Raw genomic sequence first — 26115 nt, 5'->3', positions numbered from 1 at the left:
AAAATACGACAATTCTCAAGTGGTGGCTCACACAACAACCCCAGAGCCACCACTTGAGCCAGGTAAACAAGGTAAGTAAATGTCAGTAAACTTCGAAGGTATGCGAGCAAAGCATGAGAACATGTAAACACGCCCCTGAGACCAACCATAAGTTTCACTTTACTGTAAACTAGACAATCGTTTCTGGGAAACAAAACTGAAAGTCACTGCACTAGAAATATAAAAGGAGATGCCTGGAACAGGTTTGGCATCTCCAGATAAATGCAAACCTGACTCAAGACAGATCATGGGCTACATGACAAAATATTGCAGCCTACAGTAGGCTAGTTAAACAATCCGGGGTAAAAGAAGAGGCATCGTTTCTACCATGGTTAATCAACAAAGGTAGGTAGGCAAACCTTTCTTTGTCAATTATTGTTTAAATTCTCTCTTTAAGAGCCCTAAATAGTTTTCATGTTGGGCTTTCCCTGACCTTACACAGATTGAGTCGATTGGTGTGCCATCTGTATGTTATCAAAAATCACTGAACAACAGACCGTGTTATGCCGTGTTTTGCATGGACCTCGCGGGAAACACTCATCTTGGCTGAAATAACGTGGAGATGCAAATCCTGGCAGCTAAAAAACCAGCGTTGCCGAAATAATGCATCCACATAGTAACTTCGTTCCTAGAGTAAGGACACTTCAAATCAAACTGTGAATCAAATAGTGTATCAGCTGTACTTTATTGTGGATGTGGATGTTACATTATTTTTTCCACATTTAAAAACCTCATTTTAGAATAACAGTTTATTAAAGCTGTCTGTAATGCTTAAAACAGTGTTCGCCCTGAGAAATAATGAAAGATTACTCAAATAAACCTTGCCAACTTAGACCAATCATATCAAGGAAATGCTACTAAAATATAAATATTAATGACTCTTAATGTTCATAAACTATAGACTTCAGATTATTTATCACCATTGATGAACCAAAAAGAAAATTATATCATTTCCAAAACGTAGGCCTACTTTGCCTACACATCATTGAAATGTCTGGGCGTTTTCGCTTTACGCTGTGCGCGCTCCCGCGAGGTGCATGGCGGCGGGGTCAGGGCGGCTGACGGCACGTATGAATGAATATGTTTAATATATTGATATGTTATATGAATTATATAGCCTATATGTTGTTCCTTTTACTTTAACATTGTCATTTGGGTTGCACACTAAGAGGCAATGGGGCTAATATTCCAACACATCCTCACTCCCAGGTCGGCCTATGTTGACGTTATGTCAAGTCCCCTGCCGGCTTTTTCCAACGCAAGGGGGGGGGGCCTTAGCGTCCATTTTTCAACGCAAGGGGGGGGGGCCTTAGCGTCCATTTTCAACGCAAGGGGGGGGGCCCTTAGCGTCCATTTTCAGATTTCCGGGATGTCAAGTGCTTCTATGGACGCTCATGGAAGCACGGCATTCGTTTGTGTCAACTGCCCTTAAAGGCAATGAAGACACTACACTACCCAGAATCCCCAGCTATCGTTTGGACTACACCATGTGCTCTGTTTGACAAACCCCGTGATAGTCCTCAAGCTCTGTGATTGGAGAGTGTGCTCCGAGGGTTACCGAGCCTCGAACAGCACTTGAAATGGGATGGAACCACGGCAGACTGTTCAAAACTGGATTTGAACGGGTCCACCGCGCCCCCCCCCTCCCCCACCCCGTACCCAGAACTACACATGCTGGCTATTCTGTTTCGCAACATGTGCTCTATGGCACGTCTCTACTGGGAGTTGTAGTTTTAAAAGACGTTTTCGTATTTCCCATAATAAGAAGTTGCCAGTATTAAACTGTGTACATCCCTGGAGGTTTAGGGGACAGGAAACACTCACATTTAAAACATAATAAATGGGTGAAAATTGCTGGTGCCCATAATGGGCAGTATTAATATATATACCCACACGCCAGCTAAGGTCAGACAAGCTTTATTTAACAGCTGGACTTATGTTTGTGACCCCTCCTGTTGTTAATTGATAACATTACATTACATTACATTAATTGATAAGCCTGAAACATGCACTTGTCAAGGTTCAGAGGCACATTTTGCAAATATGGCAGTAGCCATCGATCAGCTTAAGATAAGATATACTTTATTGATCCCAAGTTGGAACATTTGCGTTACATCAGCATGTGTAACAGTTAAATATGCAGTGGTATTTATTTGAAAATCATTTAGTATAATCACACAAATTCTGTGTTTTATATTTAACAATTCTGTGTTCTTTATTTATTGATTGTTCAATACCTGACAAGGCCGGAGATGAAATATCTGCATACATCATAAGAGTATAATACATTATGTATAATATCAGTTAAAATAAGTGCTTCAACATAGTTAACATTGCTGGAGGTATGCACACATATTGATAGATGTCTTGTAATGCACTGTTGAGGAACCTGCGACCCAAGTTTTTCATTTAGTGCAGAACTACACCATAGTTGTGTAGGCCTATATGATATGTCAATAAACCTTAGAACATCTTGAAATCTTGAACGGGATGTGCAAAATAGTCATTATATACAGTCTTTAATTAACTATTAGTAGAGAATAACGAGTAATGAATATACTTTATAGGGATCCTATTAATATCTAATAATAAAAATAATGAAATTCAATAACATGCTTTAACCACCAGGTGTCTCTTTATATCATCTGTGCACCTTTATGGTGTAAATACAGCCTATCTACCAATTGGATCAAATATAAAAGTGAGCCGAATTAGTGTTGATACGGCAAGGAGACGTATTGTGTGAAAAGAAATGTAAGATGTTGTTTAATGGCTGATATATTTATGATCCACGTCACGTTTTCAGTTCCTCATGTTTGTCTTCTCATCAGGGCTATAAATACAGAACTACGGCAGATATGTAATATTTAATGCAGCCGAACCGTGTATTACAATGCCGTTATGTGATGACTTTCAAAGAGAAAAGCAAGCACACTCGGAATAAGGTATTATTTTATTTTTTTTAAATGTTTTCGGTCTGTTTCCGGTATTTGTTAATGACGATGTGCTGTGAGATGTGAGACTGGAATTGCAGAGGGGGGAAATAACGTATCTTTAGATGCGGATTTTGTTAAACTAATATGTTTGCGCTGTGGACCAACACTATACATTGACGGGGGAAGGGGGTAGCAATAAAGATAACACCATTAAACAGTTACACAACATAACAGAAATAATATCGATAGCAGCGTCCCTAGCAACCACCTTGGTAACAATGAAAACGTTGGACGCAATTTCCTGAAGTAATCTTCGTAATAACTAGCAAACTAAAGATCATGTACATCCACTGCACACATAATCTGAAATAACAACTCATATTTCTCGCATCAAATGACATCAAAACGCATTTTAATGGCCAAACTAACTTTAAATAGGCATTTTACACCCAGAATAAAACGAAGTTCGGTCATGTTTTCTTTTTCTGCAGGGAGAAATGATAGCTGGGGATTCTGGGTAGTGTAGTGTCTTCTGCCATCCTTTACTCCGAAAAAAGATTTGTTTCTCCGAATCGAAGGGGAAAAATACAAAAGCATTGCACACAATTTAAACCAATCAATGTTGTGTAATTAACAAGGATAATCTGGTGTTTTTTAGTCGATGAGTAGTGCAGATATCACTGTAAAATCAATCGTCAGTAAGGGGAATATTTACTTCCGGGTGTACAATTCTCCGCTATCCAATGAGAATGGACGCTCACATTGCCTTTAAGGGCAGTCGACACAAACGAATGCCGTGCTTCCATGAGCGTCCATAGAAGCACATGGACATCCCGGAAAGCTGAAAATGGACGCTAAGGCCCCCCCCCCTTGCGTTGAAAATGGACGCTAAGGCCCCCCCCCTTGCGTTGAAAATGGACGCTAAGGCCCCCCCCCTTGCGTTGGAAAAAAGCCGGCAGGGGACTTGACATAACGTCAACATAGGCCGACCTGGGAGTGAGGATGTGTTGAATATTCACATGATACAGGGATTCATGAAAGTGAAGATTTTAGCTGGCGCCACCCCACCCCTCCCCAGGCCGCTTGCATCACTGTAAATTCCAATGTTCATAAAAGCACACAGAAGCTTTATACGTTTTTTTGAGTTTGTATTATTTTAAATCAACCTAAATACAAAACCAAGTAACATAAAATGAATTATAAATACAATACAAATAAGGTGACAAATTAGAGCTGACACAACAAATTATAATACATTATAAATATAGTAAACTACAGTATAAATAACCTAATATACAGTATAATTGATGCTGCTGCAGTGCTGGGCTGTGCTGAGGTGGAGAAGGTGTCTGCAGGTGACCCAAAATATTTCAAAAGTGCATCTGAAGAGAGAAGAGAAGTATATGTGACCATGAAGAGATGCATTATATTTGCATATTAAGACATATTATAGAAATCAGATTACGGGTTCAGCTCACAAAATCATTAGAATATATTGCCTCCATACCATGTAGAATGTATGCAAAAGAAGCCCTGACCAAGTATTGAGTAAATAAATGAACAAACTTTTCAGAAGGTCGAAATATCTGTATTATAAATCCTGTTTTGATTGATCTTATCTAATATTATACTATTTTGAGATACAGGATTAGTGATTTTCATGATCTGTAAGCTGCAATCTTCATAATTAAAATAAAAAAGGCTTGAAATATTTCACTTTATGTATAATGAATCAAGAATATATGAATGTTTCATTTTTTGAAATCAATTACAGAAAAATAGTTCTGATATAGTACTTTTTTGAGAAGCACCTGTAGAATCAGCTTTTGGCATTGGGATATATATATATTTTTAAATCCTCTGGAGCAGAGAGAGGAGCTGTGGATTATTGTTATTGATTAATGCATCAGTGTTTCTTAGGGTCAAAAACACTAAACTCACAACTTAAAATGAAAGTGTTTAGTTTATTTAATAAACGAGCACATGTTTAATGTGAAAAGTGACAGTAGATATAGATTAGTTGCAATTTGGTGCTATATAAATATTTTAAAAACATTTTTTAATTTAATTTTTAAAACACATTGAATTTCAGGGGGGGCGGGGGGCTCCGTGGGGGGCTCCGTCCAGAATTAGGCATCTCTAAATTCAACTCCCAAACTGCCGTCTAGTCTGACCTTCCTTGCCTTCTTTGATGCAAAGTCATCAATCAAAAATTACACAAAGGACTTGTCAGTACAATTACCTTTGAGGTGTTTGCTAAATGAAGTTGACTAAATAAATAACGGTTATAGTGATAGTTTATAACGTTTTTATTGCAGGGCTACACATTATCGTTCTGAAGTAAGACGGTTTGAAATGTTTCCAATGTTAGTTGCTGAACTGACAACGAAACACAGGCAGCTAACAAGCAGAAATGGAGTTAAGGTTACCGGCATAATTTAATGAAATGCTTAAATACATGATTATTTTCAATGTTTTCAGTGAGAAGCTGTTTGAATAATCTGGAGAGTGTGGGATGACTGAGAGTGTTTCTGCAATGGATAGCTGTGATGAGGAGGTAAACAATTAAATAACTAAAACATTACAGTACAAATAGATGTTGTCATAAATGCTATAGTGAATAAGTTATGATTAATTAACTCATTACTATTTCAATTAAAACATATTTTTCTTATTACCAAGGAATATTATGATGTATCAGATTCCTTCCCTGACCCATGCTGTGAGGAAGGAAAGAACACTCCAGCAGCGCCAGAGTCCGAACGTAAGTGTGACTGTCAATAACTAATCAAATGTAACAAATATATACGCAGCGATATGTAAAGATACTGAGATGTACTTTTCTTCTCTTATGACAGATGTTCCTCCACCAGGGGAAGTAATAGTTCTTGATTCTGACCAGGAGACAGTTTATCTTGGCTTTCCACCCACTGAAAACTCTGCTGGGTTTAGACTACAGTTAGATTACTTCTGTGAAACACGCAGCGGCAGTTTGACTGTTGATGACTCCAGCCCTGTGAAGGTTGATGGGCTAATACCTGGCACTGAGTATACCTTCAGCATCACAAGGATTGCAGACAATGGAAATCAAAGCAAAGCAACCTCGCTATCTGTCTTCACAGGTAAATATGAAAAACAAATCCATAACAATCTAATATGTATTAAAGTGTTCTCTGAATCTTTTGGATCACTTCCTGAACAAATCTACAAAATGTCTGTTAAAAGTTACTTTCAGACAAATAAGGGTCACTACAACTATTTTACTTGCACTTTAGAATGCAGACAAACTTTGACAGAATATGAATTTTCAGTTTCAGTGAAACCTTTATATGTTCCCATAGAGCCCAGCCCTCCTGTGCAGATTACAGTCGACCAGGTCAGCAGCGAGTCACTGTCTCTGCATTGGGACCCCCCTGCTGGTGAAGTGGAGAGTTACATTGTGACTTGGTTCAGTGAGGGAGACAGTGTGCAAGAGACAACTGACACAAACAAGATGACATTCAGCAACCTGAAGCCAGGGGAGTGTTACTTTCTACAGGTTTTTACAAAACTTCGGAATGGAAGAATAAGCAGGCCAACTGTAACATCTGCCAACACAAGTAAGTCAAATAAAATCATTATTGCATGGTTGATAAAGACATGTCAAAGATGTTGACCCAAAGATGAAGATTGTAATCGAGCAGATGGCTTTGAGTGAACATGCTTCTGGGTTAATAAAGACTTTTCAGAGTTTGAGTGTGCCAAGAAATATGCATATTATATTGTGGTGGGCATTTCAATTCCCTTAAGAGAAACTGATAAATTATTCAGAAACAAGTTTGTCTTTTTTTATATTTAATAAAGTAATAAAGAAAGTCAGATACAATTTAAATCGATCTCAAATGCAGGAACTGAGCAACTTCATCCTCAGAGGATAAAGAAGTTCTGCACCCCCAATACAGCTTACATTCCCACTATATAGAAGAAAGAAAAACAGTCTCCTTATCGTATTCCCATGAATTATGTTAGACATTATCTTATCATTCCCACCATTAAACCATAAAATCCCCCAGTCATAACCATTTTTTACCCCACCTTTTGCCCTCCCGGAATATCAAACCTAAACATATGTCTGTTAAATAAGACTCAAAATACAATTTAACAGAGTAAAAGGCAATCGGGGTATAAGACATAATATATACCTTCGCAGCAGACTCCCCCTCACTTTGGAACTCCCTCCCCAGCCATGTCCGATCTGCCAACACGAACGTCATTCAAACAATCCCTCAAAACTCACCTTTTCACTCTTGCCTTCAACTCCTCATCCACTCGCCCCTATTCCACCTAGCTTAGCACTTTTTACTTTTGTTGTTATTTTTCTTCATATATGATTATAAATTATTATACCATCACCGCAGAATTGTTCTTGATTGATTCCTTGAGGAAGAAAGAAACCTGTTTTCTGTAGTTCCTTCATCAAAATACAAAGTTTAAACCAATTTGTAATCAGAATCAGAAATCCTTTATTAGTCCCACAGCGGGGACATTTAAAGTGGACCTATCATGCTATATTTTTCAAAATACCAAACAGATCATGCATTTTAGCCATTCCTCATTTCGCTCAATTTAACACTGTCTTCTCATGGGCTGATTATGTGAGAACAGCACCATCTACAGGCCTGGCATATGTACTACAGCGTCTCCAGTGCTTTCGAACGGCAATGTCCGTGGCTGTCTCCTCCTGATTGGTGGAGTTGGCCCAATAGCCGTAGCGCCACTTCTGTGACGTCATAGAAGTGTTCAAATCTGGATCAGCCTGTATCTGATCCGTTGCAGCCCCTTTTTAAGAGATTTGGGTATGGAGGAAAATAGAGAGGGTTGTGTTTTCTGACACTTGGTGAGTTCCCTGGAACACCGGGGACACATATTCATGTAAAAAGACGTACACAAGTGCATTTTGCATGATAGGTCACCTTTAAAGTGTTACAGCTTAAGTTGAATAGCAGGTAAAAGTAAAAAAGTAAAGCACACATTAGTAATAAAATACAAATAAAAAAAAATAAGTACACAACCATAGCTACAAAATGAGTAACAGAAATTTGAGTAAACTGAGTCACAAAGATGGCATTCTAGTATTGGGACCTTAAAAGAATATAAGTTGGGACATTTATAAAATTAACAAATGTTTACACATTTGTGTTTATATTGCACATTGCAGGTTTATTGCACAGGATTGCAAGTCTCTATTGTGTGGGGCCGTGGTAGTTATACAGTCATTCAACATAAAATCATTCCCTAATAGTATCTTTGTTTATGAGTTGGTGAAAGCTAGAGTTCATACTGAACATGGGATACTGGCCCTCAAGATGGCACAATGTATCCAGAACCAGTTATTGGCCAGTTGTCGATTATGGCACATTTCCACTGCAGCGGGGTAGCCCTGTTTAAGCGTCCCTAATGGCGCATTTCCACTACACGGCCTCGCTCGGTATGGCTAGCCCTTGTTAGGACTGGCTCACTTTATGGCGCATTTCCATTACAGTTTAGGAACTGGGGTAGTATCTATAGTAACGCAGTGTAGACGGAGCCGTGACGTCATCTTCAATAAGAGCCCCAGAAAAACAACACAGCCGTTAGCTGTTAGCCCTCAGAGCTCACAGCTCCTCATATCTGTTCAGAAACTAGACAAAAGTTAAACAAGTACAAACCACAGACTGCCTGTGTCATGGCGAATACAGTCGCTGGTTTATTTATGTCTGTATAGGCCGTTGTTGTGAGTGTGGACGGTCGGAGCATATATAACGTTAGCTTAGCCAAGCTCCATTTAGAAAACACGCATTTTAAAAAAGGGTTTTTCGCCTGCCGTCTGTCTGCAGACTTGTCAAAGCATTAATTCGTGGTTTTTACTAACCGGTATCAGTATGTTGTTACTTCTGCATCATTTTGAAACATGTATTACAATGAAATCACGGTCAAATATGTTCATCTTGTTGTAGTTGTAGCCCCCTTGCCAGTGATTCTCTCTCTAGTTTAGCATACTCAGCCCGACTCAGCCTGGTTGTTCCTGGCCCTAGAGCCACGATTTTATGGGGCCAGAAAAACTGTGAATTGGGACCCGCTAGCCGGTACTAGGCCAAGTGGAAACGCAACCAAAAACGGGCCCCGCACGGCTCGGCACGCTTAAAGCGAGCTACCCGCTGCAGTGGAAACGCGCCATAAGCGTCCTCGCTCAGGCCTCGCTGGCCGTGGCGCATTCCCATTACAGTTTAGGACTTGGGGTAGCGACACAGTGTAGGCGGGGCATCTGTGCAGAGACATCCTGGAACACTTTCACATTTGAGTTGTTCCGTCGAGCTCCCGCTGGATTTTATCATCCCCAATGAGATGTAGGAACGTCGTCACCTCCTCGGTCGACCACGGTGTGCTTTTCTTTGACGTTGCCATTTTTGTAGCTCCTCTGTTTACAAAAATGCTGTGTATAAAAATGCTGCAAGCTTGCTTCTAGATATATATGCGACGCTAGGGATGATCTCGCGCGCGATCTTGTGACGATTCTCTCTGACCAATCAGCAGTCGAGACTGTTCACGTCACTAGTTCAGCCCTGGCCTGATAGAACCACAATTTTATGGGGCCGGAAAAAGAGGGGAAAAGTACCCGCTAGCCGGTGCTACGCTATATGGAAAGGCCACCAAAAACTGGCCTGGCCGCTTGAGGACGATTAAGGACGCTTAAACGGGGCTACCCGCTGCAGTGGAAATGCGCCATTAGTGTACTAATGAGTCTTTTCAGATAATTTCCAGACCCCGAGGTCAGAGTTCTGAGCATTTCATAAATCTGCTGTATTCTGGTGCTCACAAATATCTCTATCCACCTCTTTCAAGTCATTTTACAATTTCATTGCGTGCTGCACATTAGATTATTATGCGTCTTCCATTCACAAAAATCGACATTTGGGACCAACTTAAAAAAAAATTGAAACAGAAGATTTCCTTCTACTATTGTCAAAGGTTTTGTATCAAGGCATTAGGCAAGCAGTTTACTGATCGACTGCCCAAAATAGTCATCATTTTTGCAAGATTTAATTTCAGAACTGTGTTAAAGCAAAATTCAGTCAAATGTTAGAAATGTAAAACCAAACATTGGATCAATGAGAAATATATTGGGTTTAATATTCATGTTTGTTTGTTTTTAAACAGAGACACACCTAGAGAGCTTACTGGAGGATCTGGGGTTGGATCAACACTACAGAGAGAAGCTGTCCCTCAGCACAGTTCTAAGCATTGACGAGAAGACCATTACCGATGAACCTACCAAGTGTAATTCAGATCTTCCATGGTATTTTCTGAAGAAACTAATGATGGTTAATGTGACAGCTAGGAATGTGAAATGTACATCTGCATGCGAGTCAAACTCTGGTGATCACTTAGATCTTGATAATCTTGACAAAAGTACACATTCAGGAGACACACTGAATCCCCTTGATATTATCACAGCTCTCTTCCTGTGCTCTGATGGTTTTGTTCAGCAGGAAATGGCCCTCAAAATGTCCATGTGTCAGTTTTCCGTGCCTCTGTTGCTTCCCAACTGTGACACAAAGCAGTGCACACTCATGCTTTGGGCCATGAGAGACATTGTTAAAAAGTACAGACCTCAGAAACTTTCAGAATCCAGGGGATTTATTGAAGAGAGAATTGTTGTCTCTGAACTTCCAATGATATCTTTTGTGAGACTGGGTGAGTGCTCCTTGTCCAAGTCAGAGATCCTCAATAAGCTTCTGAGCAATTCTCAGCAGTACCATGACACATTTGTTCACTCCAACATGGAGTGTGGTGACAGCCCAAGGAGAATATCCAATGGATTGGTTGAAATAACTTGGTACCTACCTTGTGGGAACAAAAACATGGATGTCTTCAGCGAGCCAGTTGCTGTAGCTAACCTTCGTGGGGACATTGCTTCATTTGAAACACAATTTGCTTTCTTGTGTCAGACATCTGCAGCAGTTTTTGTGTTCTTTGATGCTTTGGACTCTGAGTGTGAGCTGCTAACCAACCAAAACCACAAGACCCAGATCTTCTTGGTGGGTAACCGTCAAAGCAAAGATTTCAAATTAGATGCTGTAAAAAAGGTAGCAACCAAGTTGGACTTGACTAATAGCAACATCCTTTTAAAGACTAAGGGCATGAATGATGCAGACTTTGTCAAAGATTTGCGGGAAAAAGTCAGCAATGTATTTGAAAACTCACAGATGAAGATGGGAATTGAACAAATGTCTGCCATTGCCCATGAACTGGGAATCTGGATTGACGAAGACTCTCCAGAGTGCCTGACAGCGAAGAAAAATGCAGATGCCATCACTTCAGAAATTCAAGACCTTCTTAAATACAAAGAAGCTCAGCTTCCCTTGCAAGGCCAAATATGGAAGGACCTTACTTGCTTGGAGAAGGAAGAATTCCGGCTTCGGAAAGTTGGGTCTGAAAATATAGAAAAGTACAAAAGTGATCTTCAGCTACAGAAAAAACGTCTTCGGGAAAAACAGAACTCTCATGACATCTCAAAGGCAATGACATGTTTCATCAATGCAATATCAAGCCCAGGGATGGAGAGGTGCTATTTCCTGAAATGGATGCGAATGAACCTCGATAACGTGTCTCGGAAAAAACTCTTTGACCTCAGGGAGCAGTACAAAGAAAAATGCAAAAACCCCGAGAACAAAGAGGGGATCAAGGAGATTGACAAACAACTTGCCAACAGCTCATTAGGGACTGAACACTTCTTCCGTGAGATGGGGCAGATCTATGAAGCTTCCCTTTCCCTTCCTGAAACAGACCCAGCACGTCAACAACTACAGCATCTCCCCAAGCTATGTGCTGAGTTAATGCTTGATGGATTTCCACTTGAGCTGGTAGATGGAGAAGCATCCAACATACCTCTCAGATGGGTGAGTGACGTTCTCTCTCAGCTCAATGACTTGGTGTCTCCTAAGAACAAGATCCTGGTAGTCACAGTTCTTGGAGTTCAGAGCACAGGAAAGTCCACTCTCCTCAACACCATGTTTGGAGTGCAGTTTGCAGTCAGCAGTGGTCGATGCACTCGAGGTGCCTTTATGTTGCTGATTAAAATCAATGAAGATGTCAGAAAAGACTTCAACTGTGACTTCATGGTGATCATTGACACCGAGGGCTTAAAGTCACCAGAGCTCGCACAACTGGACAACAGCCACGAGCACGACAATGAGCTTGCAACACTTGTTGTGGGGCTGAGTGATATCACCATCATGAATATTGCAATGGAGAATTCAACAGAAATGAAGGACATCCTACAGATAGTTGTACACGCTTTCCTCAGGATGAAAGAGGTGGGAAAAAAGAAGCCCAAATGTCAGTTTGTTCACCAGAATGTGTCGGATGTTTCAGCCCATGACAAGAACATGCGAGACAGGAAACTGCTCCTGCAGCAGTTAAACGAGATGACCCAGGCAGCAGCCAAAATGGAAAAGAAAGAAGAGAACATGAGCTTCACTGATGTGATGGAGTACAGTCCAGACACTGGCAACTGTTACATTCCTGGACTCTGGAATGGAACCCCACCGATGGCACCAGTCAATGCAGGCTACAGCGAGGCTGTCTATGAGCTCAAGAAGAACATCATCCACATTTTGGGAAGTTGTGGATCATCAGCTAATAATATCTTGGAGTTTACGGAGTGGATGAAGAGCCTGTGGACGGCAGTAAAACATGAAAACTTCATCTTTAGCTTCAGAAACAGTCTCGTGGCTGATGCATACATGAAGCTGTGCACAGAATTCAACAAGTGGGAATGGGACTTCAAAAAAGAAATGTACACATGGGTTACACAAGCTGAAACAAGAATTTCTAACTTCGGTACACCTGCTGATAAATCAGACAAATCTGACATGAGAGAACTTCATTTGCATTTGAAAAGTGAAGTTTTGACAGAGCTGTCTAAATGGGAAACAAAGCTTCTCGAAAATCTGGACAAATACTTCAAGCAAACAGAGGGTCATGTCTATCTTGTTGAAGGATACAGAGAGGAGTTTGCAAACAGTGCAAAGAGCCTTAGACGAGAAATGGAAAGCTCTGTGTTTAATCAACTCAAAGCTGCAGCCGACATCAGACAGGGGATGACAGAACTTGATCAAATCAAGGAGAACCACACAAAGGAATTGGAGACCAGAGTATGTGCATTGATTAAAGAATGTCGGAAGAAAAACATCAAGATGAAAGAGCAAGAGCTGGATGAAGAATTTGACAAGATGTGGATTAAAACAGTGAAGGAACTTTCCTTTACAAAAATGAAGGTTGAGGACATTTTCACCAGTGTGTCTCACCACCTGAGAACAAATCTAAAACAGAAGGGAGGTCAAGCGAATGGTTTGTTGAGTAAAAAAACCCTGAAAGAGTATGGACTGGTGCCTTTTAAATATACAGTTGAAGGATTCTTGAATAAAGGTGCAGACACATTTAAACAGTGGTTTAAAATACCAGGTAATGCAAAGGCTGTACAACAAACAGCTGACGGCATCATTACAGATTGCTCACAGATGATGACTGACAAAATGAAAAGAAAGAGCAATTACCATGATACTTATATCGAGGAGATTCTAAACATGATTGATGAGAGGCTGAAAAACAATCAGGAAGTTGGAACAGACATCACTTTTGAAGTCTCTCTAAAACAGCACATCTGTGCAGACGCAGCCAGAAGGTTCCAGAAGATGCATGAAGATTTCCTCCAAAAGAAGGATCCCTACAGATGTCTGAACGAAAACAAAGGAAAGTTTCTTGCTGATTTCAAAGACGTGTTCCGTAATGTAGACCAGTGCCAGAAGAAGGCAGAAGAATTCACAGACCGATGCTTGAAGCCTGCAGTCGAAGACTTTGTCAACCGCTCCCTGGGTCCTGATATCATTGGTGAAATGAGGACAAGTGAGGAGTTCAGCACAAGAACGTCCTTCCAGTATTCACTTTTACTGGATCTGCTCTCAAAGGGTGACTTTAAAAAGTACCAGAGCTTTATTTCCTCATATGAGAAATATGTAAAGAAATGGATATTCAACAAAATAGTGCGACACTTCTCAAATGGGTCGACAACGTTTGAGGATCAACATCTCCAGTCATGTGTCAACAGCATAAATAATGCTATCCAGAAAGCTAAAACAGAAAAGTGTGACAACCTAAAGTCATTTGTTGAAGTTGTCTGTCAGAAACTTGTTGACAAACTGGTCATTTCCCAGGATGCTCTTGGGGCATTCATGATCCTGAACAATGCCGACCAGGAACAGTTTGCTCACTGGCTCACTGAGTGTGTGACGGAGATGGCACAACCTCTTAGAGAGAAGTTTAAGAAAACAGACATCCAAACTAAACTACAGAGCCTTCATGTGAATCCTCAGAACGAGCTTTTCAACACACTGATTGGATGTGGTAAACAGTGTCCGTTCTGCAAAGCGCCCTGTGAGGCAGGAGGAACAACCCACACTGAGCACTTCACTTCACTTCATCGCCCACAGGCTCTGGGTACATACAGATGGAGTGATACAGAAAAACTTTGCATTGACATATGCTCTTCCCTAGTGAACAGTGACTTTTCTTTTCGCTGCATTGAAAGAAAAGATCAACCGCACCCTTACAAGCGTTACAGGGAAATCTATCCGGACTGGAAAATCCCACCAGATGCAAGCCTCCAGGCATCAGACTACTGGAAATATGTACTGGCAAAGTTCAACGATGAGTTTGCAGCAGCATACGATGCAAAGCCTGCTGATATTCCTGAAGCTTGGAAAGAAATCACAAAGGAGAAAGCAGAGGCAAGCCTCAAAGAGTCATTTCTTATCAAATGAGAAACTACAAGCTTCGTGCTCACAGAGGGTCACTTCCTCATCACAGTCATCGTCCTCTCATGTACATTTAGATTACACTTGATTTAGATGAAGAGAAGCACACAAAGTAACATGCTGTTTATGAGATGGCAAGGTTGACCATATATTTCAACAACAACTTACAAGAAATGTGTAAACAATTCAGTTTGATTAAATCAAACTTTGAATCCTTCTTTTTTTGGTTGTTATTGTAGTATCAATTAATCAAATTTGATTTGATTGAGTGTTTTTATTTCCTTGAAGTAACTGATGCGAAAATATTTGCTTTTACGTTTTTCTGTGGTTTTGTCATAAACATATTAACAATTTCAATGTTTTTAAAATATCATTGATTCTTTATATCAACATGAAGATTATACAATGTCTTTATTTTTATTTCAAATAAGTATCTGATTCTTATTATATACATTTGTATTGACACGTTTAGAATTGTTGTCTTTTCTTTTCTGAGCTGCATCAAAAGCCACACATTTAGATGTTTAAATCAGTGAATGAATCATTGTGTTTTAGTGGTGGTACAGTCAACATGTAAACATGACCGAAAGTCTGTTGTAATCAAGTTCAGTTTGACATGTGACCGTTTCCCAGAGAGTTAGAATCTATCCTTATTTTGTTACATATATATGTTTAACAGATCATTCAATCTAAATGTCAACATGTAGATTACACATGCAGTTTCTTCTTACCTTTTTGAGTGCTATATGTCATTTTCTTACCAAAAACCTGAAATCTTGGTTTTTGTTCCAATTAAGAATTTAGTTAAAACATATTTACATTTTAATGTTCATGTTGTACTTTTTATTCAAAATGTGTTATGCTAGTTTTCATTTTGGGATGCATCAAATGCCACATTTTAACATGTTTAAATCAGTTAATGCAGTGTTACGTGGAAAGTAATTATGTTTACCCAAGTATTACACGTAAGTACATGTGTGTGGTAATTATAGGCCTACTTTGTTTATATCTCCATTTAATTCTACCTTATAGCCTGCACTATGTGTTTATGTATTTATCAGACCGATCTATGTAGAAAGTAGGAATTAAGTGGAACTAAGATTTTACACACAGACAAAGAAATCAAATTAACAGACATAACTGTAAATAATGTCATTACAATTATTTCATCCTTCATTTCGCTGAATTACAATTTTGAATGTGGGACTTGTAGCTGAATATTTTAAATTATAAGGTAAAAATATATATAGGCTATATTACTTTTTAGTTCTGTTTTATTTTCTACGTTTAGATGTTTCTATTTTATGTTAGTTTATTTTCTACTTTTTTTTTATTTTTGAAATGATATGTAGGCCTAATGCCTTTGTTTTATCATGCTCCTGTAACGAAAACAATTCCCAAATTGGGATGATTAAAGTATATCTTATCTTTTTAAAGTCTAGTAGTTTTACTTATTACCTATCTTTTACCACCGTTGATGCCCAAAATATGATTATGTTTAGAGCTGGCTAATAAAACAGATTAGCAGCAGTTCTGTTGTTTCACGCTGTGGCCTCGCGCATGTGGATTGAAAGGCATTACTAATCGATCGACGACGCCACCGTTCTGCTGCTCTTGTCTGAACCGTCTTCATTAGCTTTTCTCTAGCAGAAAGTAACAGTTGCATTCAGGCCCAGCTCGTCCTTTTGGAGAAATGACTACAACCGTAAAACTGAACACCGGTGCCCAAATGCCCATTATGGGACTTGGAACATGGAAGGTGAGTTTATTTGTATATACTACATCGGCCTACCTAGCGTTAGTTAATAGTTAACCTTTTAAGTAAGCTAGGTGCCAACCGAAAGCATGTAAATGTTGCGTAATGGTTCGGTAAAACTCACTTTTCTTGCCATCCTTACCAATTCAAGATCGACAGTAATTGTATTGCATGTTAAGACCGTGGCTGCAGGTTTCTAGAAATATGTGCAATTCCTGTTTGGTTAAGTTACTCCAGACTGAACTGTTTGCATTGCAAGCATGCTTTACCTTTTAAGTGTTACCAACGTAAATGTCAATACAATTGCTGTTGCAGACACTGATATTCATGTAACTATATCCTTGGTCCATCCAAGTGCTTGGTTTACTGTTCAAACAACCAATTTCCTTTGATTTATTGACTGTTCGGCGAGTTTTTGTTTAAAATGACCTTCAGATATTTGAGATGGTTTCTGCTTCACAGCATTTGGGATTTTCATCCGTGAAATATGAAACAATAGGTGCAGTTATCATTCAAAAATAAAACAGAACGGGTAATTAGTAATCGAGAAATATGACATGGGTGTTCTCCTACCACATGTTGTGTATTATGAATGTTCCGAAATATGAATTGGATTTGGTCCCAGTGAACTGTCCTGTCACTGTCAATGCAGATTTCATGTCACCGTGAGGTCACTATTATAGTCTTTCTCAAGTAATCTTATCCAAATCATAATAACGAAAAGGGAGGCAAGACAAGGAGCTTAAACTCAATTTTAGATGAGAAACAATGTCACCTTAAACATTAGTATGTACCCTGGATCCTTTATAGCACCGTATGTGTTAATGGGTAGCAGTTACACTTTTTATTCCACAAACCATCCCTGTGTTTTCCAGTCCCCCCCCGGCAAGGTGTCCGAGGCGGTGAAAACAGCCATCTCGGCAGGCTACAGGCACATTGACGGGGCGTTCGTGTACCAGAACGAGTCGGAAGTGGGAGAGGGTGTCAACACCTCGATCAAAGATGGCGTTGTCAAGCGAGAGGACCTTTTCATTGTTAGCAAGGTGAGGTGTGGCGGAATAATGTACAAACAAATGTCCTTTTGATTATTTCCTGCACAAATAGGCATTGGAATTGATGTTTCTTTATTATTGACCGTTTGTGATTTTAATGGATTTCCTTGACATTCACAGCTGTGGTGCACTTTCCACGAGAAGTCCATGGTCAGAAAAAGCTGCGAGAAGACTCTGAGTGATCTGAAACTGGACTACCTTGATCTCTATCTGATACACTGGCCCCTGGGTTTGAAGGTATTGTCAGATGTGTTCGGAAATATAAGTGTGCTCGAGATTCAGGTGTAATCTTTCAATATAGCTATGATAAAGCCACCACCTCGATGTAATGGTTATGTTGTGTCATGTTACAGGCTGGCGAGGATCTTTTTCCATTGGACAGCGCCGGAGAGACAATCAATGACGACACTAACTTCCTGGAGACATGGGAGGTATGGTAAACCAAATAAATGAAACCACTCCCTTGTTTCAGTCTAAACTAACTGATAAAAACCTGTTTGGGATAAGCATAACAAAGCTATCTGATTCATGATGTGGAACCACAGTCATCGAATTTGTTTAAAGACCAATTTGTTAATGTCAAGATGTGATTGTTCATGTGGGAGTCATAAAGAAAGGGGAGCGTTAGGATACATTAAAGTCGGGTTTTGACAAGTTAAGACTAGTGCAGGTTTACAATGAGACAAAAGAACTGAGATATACAGTATGAGGGAGTGGAGACAAAGTATAGCTGTGGCTTTTTGAAAAGACACAGACGGTATTATGTGTGGTTTTCAGTCTATAGACCAAAAGTCATCAAAGGGCGTCTCTTTTGTTTAATTCTCTCAGGCGATGGAGGAGCTGGTGGATGCTGGTTTGGTGAAAGCTATCGGCGTGTCCAACTTCAACAAGGAGCAGATTCAAGCCATTCTCAACAAGCCGGGCCTCAAATACAGGCCGGCCAACAACCAGGTACACTAAGACAGCTGTTCAACCAATCATATTTCTTAACCCTTTTTGAAGTGACGTAAAAAGAGAAAAAACAAATCAATGAAGCCAACTAGTATTATGCGGGGGTTTTCAGTACAGTATAAACATATAATCAGGGTTGGGTTGTAACGGAATACATGTAACGGCGTTACGTAATCAGAATACAAAAATCAAGTAACTGTATTCAGCTCGCGTTACATTTGAAAAACGAGTAATCTGATTACAGTTACTTTCGTAAACCTGAAGTGAATACATTTTGGATTACTTATTGGAATTATTGGTGGAAAGATTTCCTCACAACATTTAATATTCATTACTAAAGGTACAGCGGAATCATCACAGCGCACAAAACCTATTACCACCGCAGATGGGCCAAAAAAGCGTTTGAAAAAAAATCGCGGGTCCGCTCGCTCAGTGAAACAATAACAACGAAACATGGAGGAACAAAAGTCTGCGTTTAAATTGCGTGTGTGTATATAGAGGTGTGTGTGTGTGGTTAAAACACATCAGCCTGCGGTCGCTCTTTAGCCTTACTAATGATTATTTCTGAAGGTAAACACAGTGAAGGCGGTGCGAAAGGCGGTGCGAGCTCGTCTTCTCAGAGGCTGAACCCTCCCTCTGCCTCCTGGCGCTGCAGAGATGTCATGAAGTGAAGCAGGTTTTCCTTCTATAAAACAGCTGCGGGCAGCAGATACCGTGAGAGTCACAGACAGGAATTCATAGATCAAGGCAGACTGGTGCACACACTCTCCTCTCCTGTTTTGCCAATCCGGTGCTTAAACAAATATAGCTCTACACCCAGGGGCGGACTGGGACTACAAATCAGCCCGGGACTCTCGACCGCAAGTAAATACCGCTCGTAAATTGTCGGGGGGGGGGGTGCTAGCGACTTACTGCAGAGGTAGACATTAAGGGTAAAATGCCACTGGCCCTCTGTTCATATTTGGTTTATTAAAATAATGATATTGTGGTCATTGTTAAAAAATGTGTATTGAGTATTATTATTTGTATAATGCGCTTTCTGCCTTCCTGTCATTAGGAGTTAGACATGTAATGGCTATGTAATTGATTTGATTAGAACCTTCATTATCCTAAACTGGTGGGACATTTCGCCAATACCTTTATATTGTCTACTCTTCACTTACTTGTCAGCATAGGTCGGCATTGATGTACAGAGCCGACAGAAGACCTTGTTTATATTGGCATCATATTGAGAGGTGACGCGTCCTAAAACCAGGAAGTAGCTGCTGGTTCCCTCGACAGAAAGCAATGGGATTTCTCCACAGGGTTTTGGAAAATAGCTGGAAATAAGGTCTGTGGAAAACAAACCTATTTGATAAATGCACGTTTTGTTCAGCCGGATAATCTCCACATGTCTACCCTACTTTTATAATTTCCGAATCATAAATCTAATCGATAGATTATAAAAGGGTTTTAGGACGCGTGACCGCACCACTAGAAGCCAACTCCATCGATCAAGCTGAAACTTTCTCTCCCTCTTCTTCTCATGCTCCCTGTCACTCTCCTTTAACTCCTCCGATGACTTTCTTTTATTTGAAGATTGTTTTTTGCCCGGCGCTTGGCCGGTTACCGCTGGTATTAAAAACATTTTGGCGAATGGTTAGGTGGCGCGATAGTCTTTAGTGAAGGAGCACGCTCACAGGAGCCTGCTCGCGCTGCGCTCCGCAGCAAACAGCAGTTTGCTTTTCACCCAACAACGACAACCGACTCACGGAACCCTATGTTGTAGCGTTGATAAACGAAACAATTTAACTAAATTGCTAGTCAAAATACCAATACCACAGGACCATTTTTTTAAGGCAATATTTTTAGTGGCCCGAGCGCGGGCAAGTGGATGGACGTTATGCTGGCCTGGGGTGTCTTAATAGTGCTTCAGGGCCAGCGGGCCATTTAATGTCGAGCCCTGCCGGTTACCGGCCGGCCCACATCGTCCGACCGGCCCACTTCAATACCGGCCCATCGGGATTCGTCCCGAACGTCCCGATGGCCAGTCCGCCCCTGTCTACACCCCTGGCCGAAATATCCTTAAAATGAAGTCCGAGTTCGACATTTTAATTCATGTCCTGCCAACACTGGCAGGACAGAAGGCGACACGCCCTTTCTAAGCCGTGTCCCTCACTCACTCCTCACATCCCAAGCTGCATCCCCAACAAGTGTATTATGTTGTTAAATCGTTTCAGATGTGATGTTTCAGTTGTGCTCTTGATAAGCCATTAAAACAGTAAAAACACGTTCAGTTTCCTTTTGCTTTTTGTGTCTCCTGTTCACCAAAACATACCCATTTTAGATGGAAAATGAAAGTAATCCAAAAGTAATCTAAAAGTAATCTGATTACGTTACTTTTTAAAGACACGTAACTGTAACTGTATTCGGATTACTTTCAGAGCCATGTAATCAGTAATCAGTAACTGATTACATTTACAAAGTAACCCTCCCAACCCTGCATATAATAGAAAATAAAAATATGTAAGACTTCTATTTCAAATGGCCATGTCATGTCTATAACTGCATACAGTACAAGTATTGTAGGATTATTGACACCAGACATATATTTAATAAATATATACCTATTGGACATGCTGTTAATATAGAGTATGTAAAGAGTAAACCTCAACAGCAGAATTTATTTTAATGGGGATTATGATGTGTTTACCTTCAAAAAGAAGCTACAAACAAACAAAACATCCTAATCACTTCAGTGTCTCTTAAATAGCCATTAAAGATGGTAAAGAAAAAAGGAACCAATCCGTGACTCAAAACAGTGATGGGATCTGAACCATGCATTTTGTGATCTGTAGCAGCCCTACTGAAAGGGCAAGGGGCCCTAATGGCATCATCTGTCTCCTCCAATCGGGTTTGAGGAATAAATGTCCTGTTAACTCCTAACGGGCCACAGCAGCTTCCCTCAGGCTGGAACATTAGCTGAGCTGACCTTAGAGTTTTTCTGCTTATCACAGCGACCATCACGGTCTTGTTTTATACTCGATTACAGCCCCATTCTCCTTTAGCCCTCCAGAAAGAGTACTCTCATATACTCAATAAGAGTGATGCCTTATATAAATATAAAGCACTTTGAATTGCCTTGTGTTAAAAAGTGCTATATAAATAAACTTGCCTTGCCTTATGGGTACAGTAGGCAGTTTGATGCCACTGCAAACCATATGTATTAGAGAGGCAGAGAGTGTCCAAACGTTTAAAAGTGCATTGAAGACCTACATTTTTAACAAAGCCTTCGGTTAGAGCTCACATTTTATGGTATTCATTTGATTTGATTTTGATGGTACTTAATTTGAATGTTTTATGTATTTTTGTTGTTATCTTAATTTGTTTTGTATTTCTATTTGTATTACATACACTATCTTGTATTTTCATGTTGCTGTAACTCCATCATTTACAATGTTGTTGTTTGGTTTAAACTGTAAAGCCCACGGACAAATGTGTTGTGTTTGTATTGGGCTATACAAATAAAGATTGATTCGATGTATGAAACCTTTACACGGCAGTGCATGCTAAGAGTTGTGTGTTTGTCCCACTAGGTGGAGTGCCACCCGTACCTAACCCAGGACCAGCTGATCGCCTTCTGCCACTCTCAGGGCATCTCAGTGACTGCCTACAGTCCCCTGGGCTCCCCCGACAGACCCTGGTCAGTTGAGTATCAAAATAACACAAACCCCCTCCTCAGCTGAATCAGTATCATGTAATGTCCCTTGAGTTAGCTTCATCTCGTGACTGACTGCAGTTCCTCTTTGTTGGGGCACATTATGTCCAGATTAGGAAATTACCTTTTTTTTTCTGCCTGGTTTAGACATTTTTATTTTTAATAGATGATTTGGTGTCTTAAAAACTCTATTATTTGTTAGGAAAATATCACTCAACACCAGGTTGAGGATCAATAATCAGTTACTAATGTATTGTTGCAAGAAGGAGCAGAGTTAAATCACATATAAAGGATATGGTTTAACTCGCACACATGGTGTTCAACGGAGCAGCACAAAACATCAGGCTTATATAGTCCAAAACACGGAGATAACAACAAAGTCGTAAATCGAGGTGGCGCTAATATCATCCGCGGGTGTCGGAAAGGTGTCGGGGACATCTGCGACGTCTTCTGGAAAGAGTCACGTACTTCCTCCACGCCTCCATAGAAGTGAGATATTTAGGAGACAACAAGTATGTGTCTACTCATAAATATCAACAACCTGAAATGCCCTGCCTCCTCCTATCACAAGAAGAGGCAGCTGCGAGGTCGTACACAGTGCCGAGTCACACATAGTGTCAGTGCATTAAAACAACCCATCAAGGGGAGACAACAGTATTTCAATCAGGAGAGACGTGATGTATGTAATACATGTTTATTATCCGTCATATTATATAAATGAAGCATAATGATAGTTTATAACAAGAGAACAAAATGGTGTTTGGCGATTAGGCCCAGGTTTTGTAGGATATCATTCGGGAAGGGAAAGAACCATTTCCGATGAACCCCCCCGGGTCTAGACACTGGTGATGGTGATAAGTGGTTAGGTCCGGTTGGAAGGGAGGAGGTTAAGCTTGGCCCTGAGTTGGAAGCAGGAGGCGAAGGGGTGGAGGAGGGTTGCGCGTTGACACCTGGAAGACAGCTGGTAGAAAAGGGGAGAGCATATATAGAGGGATTAACAGGTGCGATAATTAGGCTTGTGAATGGAGGGAAGTGATAGGTTGGCTAAGGAGTGGCGCTCTCTCTCATCTAGTGAAAGGAGCGAGGATTGCCATGACGTGCAATACGGCGTGATGGGTCTTCCTGTCTGAACTTGCGTTGAGCTTCATTTCTCCAACATTATTCCTCTGGTTTTGTTTTGAAGAAACACCCATAAAGGTGTTGAAGGGGCCCCATTATGCTTTTCGGAGTTGTCCTTTTCCTTTGATATGTCATATCGGGTTTTGTGGATGTAAATGGTCGGAATTGCCTCCATTGGAGTCCTTTGTTTACTTCAGTAACAAATGACTCAATGGTGCAGCACAGGAGTAAAATAAAACAATTGTTTTAACATTAAAGCATGTAAACATATCACACTAGGGAGTACACTCTCGGCTCCGAGCGTAAAAACAAAACGTGGAGAGGCAGCATTTAGCTATTATGCCCGACACTCTGGAATAAACTACCCAAATCATGCGCGTCCGCAGAAACGCTTACTATTTTTAAATCGAGACTAAAAACACATCTCTTTGCCGCTGCTTTTAATTGAGATGCTCATATTCAAACTACAGTATGCCTTTTAAACATGTATTGTTTACCTGTGGTGTTTATTTATTTTATTTTATTATCTTTGCTTTGTAATGTCTGTTGTAAAATTGTATAATGTGTTTTTAATGTATTTATTCCTAAAAAGTATTTTAATTTGTTTTGTAAAGCACTTTGAATTGTAGCGTACAGAAAAGTTCTATATAAATAAACTTGCCTTGCCTAGGGACACTAAATAGTAATATGCAACGTGAAAACAATCACAATAGGGCCCCTTTAATGGTTTGACCTTTTCCACCTGTTTGTAGTAGTGTTTGAGGAAATGCCACTCTTATTTAAGATTCCATTATGTTATTACAACAACCTCGAAAACTTCAATCAATAATTGTGAACATTAGGTATTTTCTAGTCAGACGTGGGATGTTGGTTTGTAAAGTTGAGTTTGAGCACTCTAGTTTTTGGATGTGTTTATGTTTACATATATCTTTGGAGCATCATTAACCATAGAAATGACATGTTTTTTTAATGGGGGTTGTTTCTCTTCAAAGTTTGCCAAAGTGTTTCCATTATTCTACCTTTTTTAAATTACAGAAATACAATGCAAAATGTGCCGGTCCTGTAAATTAAACAGTTGTTGTATTTCAGGGCTAAACCTGAGGACCCCGCTCTGCTGGAAGACCCCAACATTAAAGCCATCGCTGCGAAGCACAACAAGACTCCTGCTCAGGTACAGCACTGCCTCCAATAAACAAGACATTAAATCACACGCTTTAAAAAGTGATTTTCCTTGTTCCTCTTTTCCTCGTGATGCACGTGGGCCTCTCTGTTCTGACTCTTGCGGTTCTGACCCCTGATCTGTTCACATGTTTGCGGCAGGTCCTGATCCGCTTCCACATCCAGAGGAACGTGATCGCAATCCCCAAATCCATCACACCCAGCCGCATTCAGGAGAACTTCCAGGTACTGAGCCGAGAAATAATTCCGATGCTTTCCAGGATTAGCCCTCTTTCCGGCTCGAGTGTAAAGACGCTGTTTTAATCTTTTTGCAGGTGTTTGACTTTGTTCTCACTGAGGAGGAAATGAAGACTATAGTCGGGTTCAACAGGAACTGGAGAGTCTGTCCAATGCAAGAGTGAGATCTTTTATTCATATTGTGTTTTTTACCGTCAAACTGTTGAGGAGATGTCAAATAAAACTCCCATTTCTTTCTGTTTTTCCCCAATAGGAGCTTGAAGCACAAGGACTATCCATTCCACGCTTAATTCTGGAATGGATGAATTCCACCAGAGCGTCTCCACCCTCTGCGCTGCTTTATCTTTAGTACAGCCTTACTTAAATGTGTTGCTCTCAGGAGAAACTTTAGTGATCACTTTTGTCTAACTGAAACCACTCCTAAAACCTCTTAATACAAAATGAGTTTGCTTTAAAAAATTTAAAGCAAAGGTGTCCAAGAACTCGCTGCCATCAGAAATGAGCTGGTTATTGGCATCAACGGGAAACATATTATCCCCAGGCTGCATTGGAAAGAAAGTCAGAACTTAATTTTTTATTTGTGTCATTTTATGTTACTGAAGAACTGTGTACAAACTACATTTGTATTTTCAAACTGAATAACTGCTCTCATCTATTTTTGAAACAGGAATAACAATTTATAAAATCCTGCCCTTTGTATATTTGTAGATTAACCTGATGTAGCACATGTATGAGTAAATGTTCATAAGTAAATGAAAAGATAAATTCCTGTTCTAAGTCCAAACACTCCTCATGTCGCTACGCTAATTTAAAAGCACTGTTATCTGTTTACAATTCAGAACTTTACGCACTTATTTTGGGATGACAAAGTATTTATTTACTTTATTCGTGAGTCATACATGGCACTATTTTTCCTGTTACGAAATCGATGCTTTCACTTCCCACTTTATAAGACGCTGAAATAAAGTCCTGTGGGAGACAATAAAACAAGTTGCTGCAATGTTTTTCTGTACAGTTGAGAAGAAAACACTCAGGGGAAGTGTGTTCCTCTCTGTGACCACTAGAGGTCAGAACCTCACAGTGAGCCAGGTAATGAACACATCCATACACACGTGCATACATAGCGACACTTGAATTCTCATATATGTAATGCTCCATATTTGTATTTGTAGTAAAGGAAATGTCATTAAGCTGTTCCCTACTAGTTTGTATTTAAAAGATCATTTAGTTCATATTTAGCATGTCAACAAGTAAATATGATAACAAAAAACCTTTGAATCAAGTTAAGGATGATATGTGATTGTTTTCTAGAAAG

General features: G+C 40.0%; 2 protein-coding genes across 3 annotated transcripts; both read left to right on the top strand.

Annotated features, from left to right (window-relative positions):
* The first annotated feature begins 204 nt into the window (after positions 1 to 204).
* LOC117463636 (interferon-induced very large GTPase 1) lies at positions 205 to 16245 on the top strand. 2 transcript variants are annotated; one of them, XM_034105976.2, is made up of 6 exons: positions 205 to 388; positions 5457 to 5532; positions 5658 to 5739; positions 5834 to 6097; positions 6317 to 6574; positions 10152 to 16245. In XM_034105976.2, exons 2-6 carry the CDS (start codon positions 5491 to 5493, stop codon positions 14813 to 14815), a joined length of 5310 nt encoding a protein of 1769 aa, XP_033961867.1. In that variant the 5' UTR covers positions 205 to 388; positions 5457 to 5490; the 3' UTR covers positions 14816 to 16245. The 2 variants fall into 2 exon arrangements, with proteins under 2 accessions (XP_033961867.1, XP_033961866.1); XM_034105975.2 differs by having other exon boundaries at positions 206 to 384.
* A 95-nt stretch (positions 16246 to 16340) lies between these two features.
* LOC117463637 (aldo-keto reductase family 1 member B1-like) lies at positions 16341 to 25790 on the top strand. The gene is made up of 10 exons (XM_034105978.2): positions 16341 to 16568; positions 17441 to 17608; positions 17738 to 17854; positions 17971 to 18048; positions 18446 to 18568; positions 22144 to 22250; positions 24474 to 24555; positions 24705 to 24788; positions 24878 to 24960; positions 25054 to 25790. Exons 1-10 carry the CDS (start codon positions 16503 to 16505, stop codon positions 25088 to 25090), a joined length of 945 nt encoding a protein of 314 aa, XP_033961869.1. The 5' UTR covers positions 16341 to 16502; the 3' UTR covers positions 25091 to 25790.
* The last annotated feature ends 325 nt before the right edge of the window (positions 25791 to 26115 follow it).

The sequence above is a fragment of the Pseudochaenichthys georgianus genome, chromosome 18 (genome assembly GCF_902827115.2).
Source record: "Pseudochaenichthys georgianus chromosome 18, fPseGeo1.2, whole genome shotgun sequence".
Taxonomy (NCBI): Eukaryota; Metazoa; Chordata; class Actinopteri; order Perciformes; family Channichthyidae; genus Pseudochaenichthys; species Pseudochaenichthys georgianus.
Note: the sequence above shows the minus strand (reverse complement) of the source record. Positions and strands in the feature narration are given on the sequence as shown.

Excerpts from the sequence above, each read along its gene's own strand:
- LOC117463637 (XM_034105978.2), top strand. The coding sequence starts at position 16,503 with ATGACTACAACCGTAAAACTGAACACCGGTGCCCAAATGCCCATTATG. Across the intron at positions 17,855-17,970 it reads ACTGGCCCCTGGGTTTGAAG|GCTGGCGAGGATCTTTTTCC; the intron begins GTATTGTCAGAT and ends GTCATGTTACAG. Across the intron at positions 24,789-24,877 it reads GCATTCAGGAGAACTTCCAG|GTGTTTGACTTTGTTCTCAC; the intron begins GTACTGAGCCGA and ends ATCTTTTTGCAG.
- LOC117463636 (XM_034105976.2), top strand. The coding sequence starts at position 5,491 with ATGACTGAGAGTGTTTCTGCAATGGATAGCTGTGATGAGGAG. Across the intron at positions 5,740-5,833 it reads AGCAGCGCCAGAGTCCGAAC|ATGTTCCTCCACCAGGGGAA; the intron begins GTAAGTGTGACT and ends CTCTTATGACAG. Across the intron at positions 6,575-10,151 it reads TGTAACATCTGCCAACACAA|AGACACACCTAGAGAGCTTA; the intron begins GTAAGTCAAATA and ends GTTTTTAAACAG.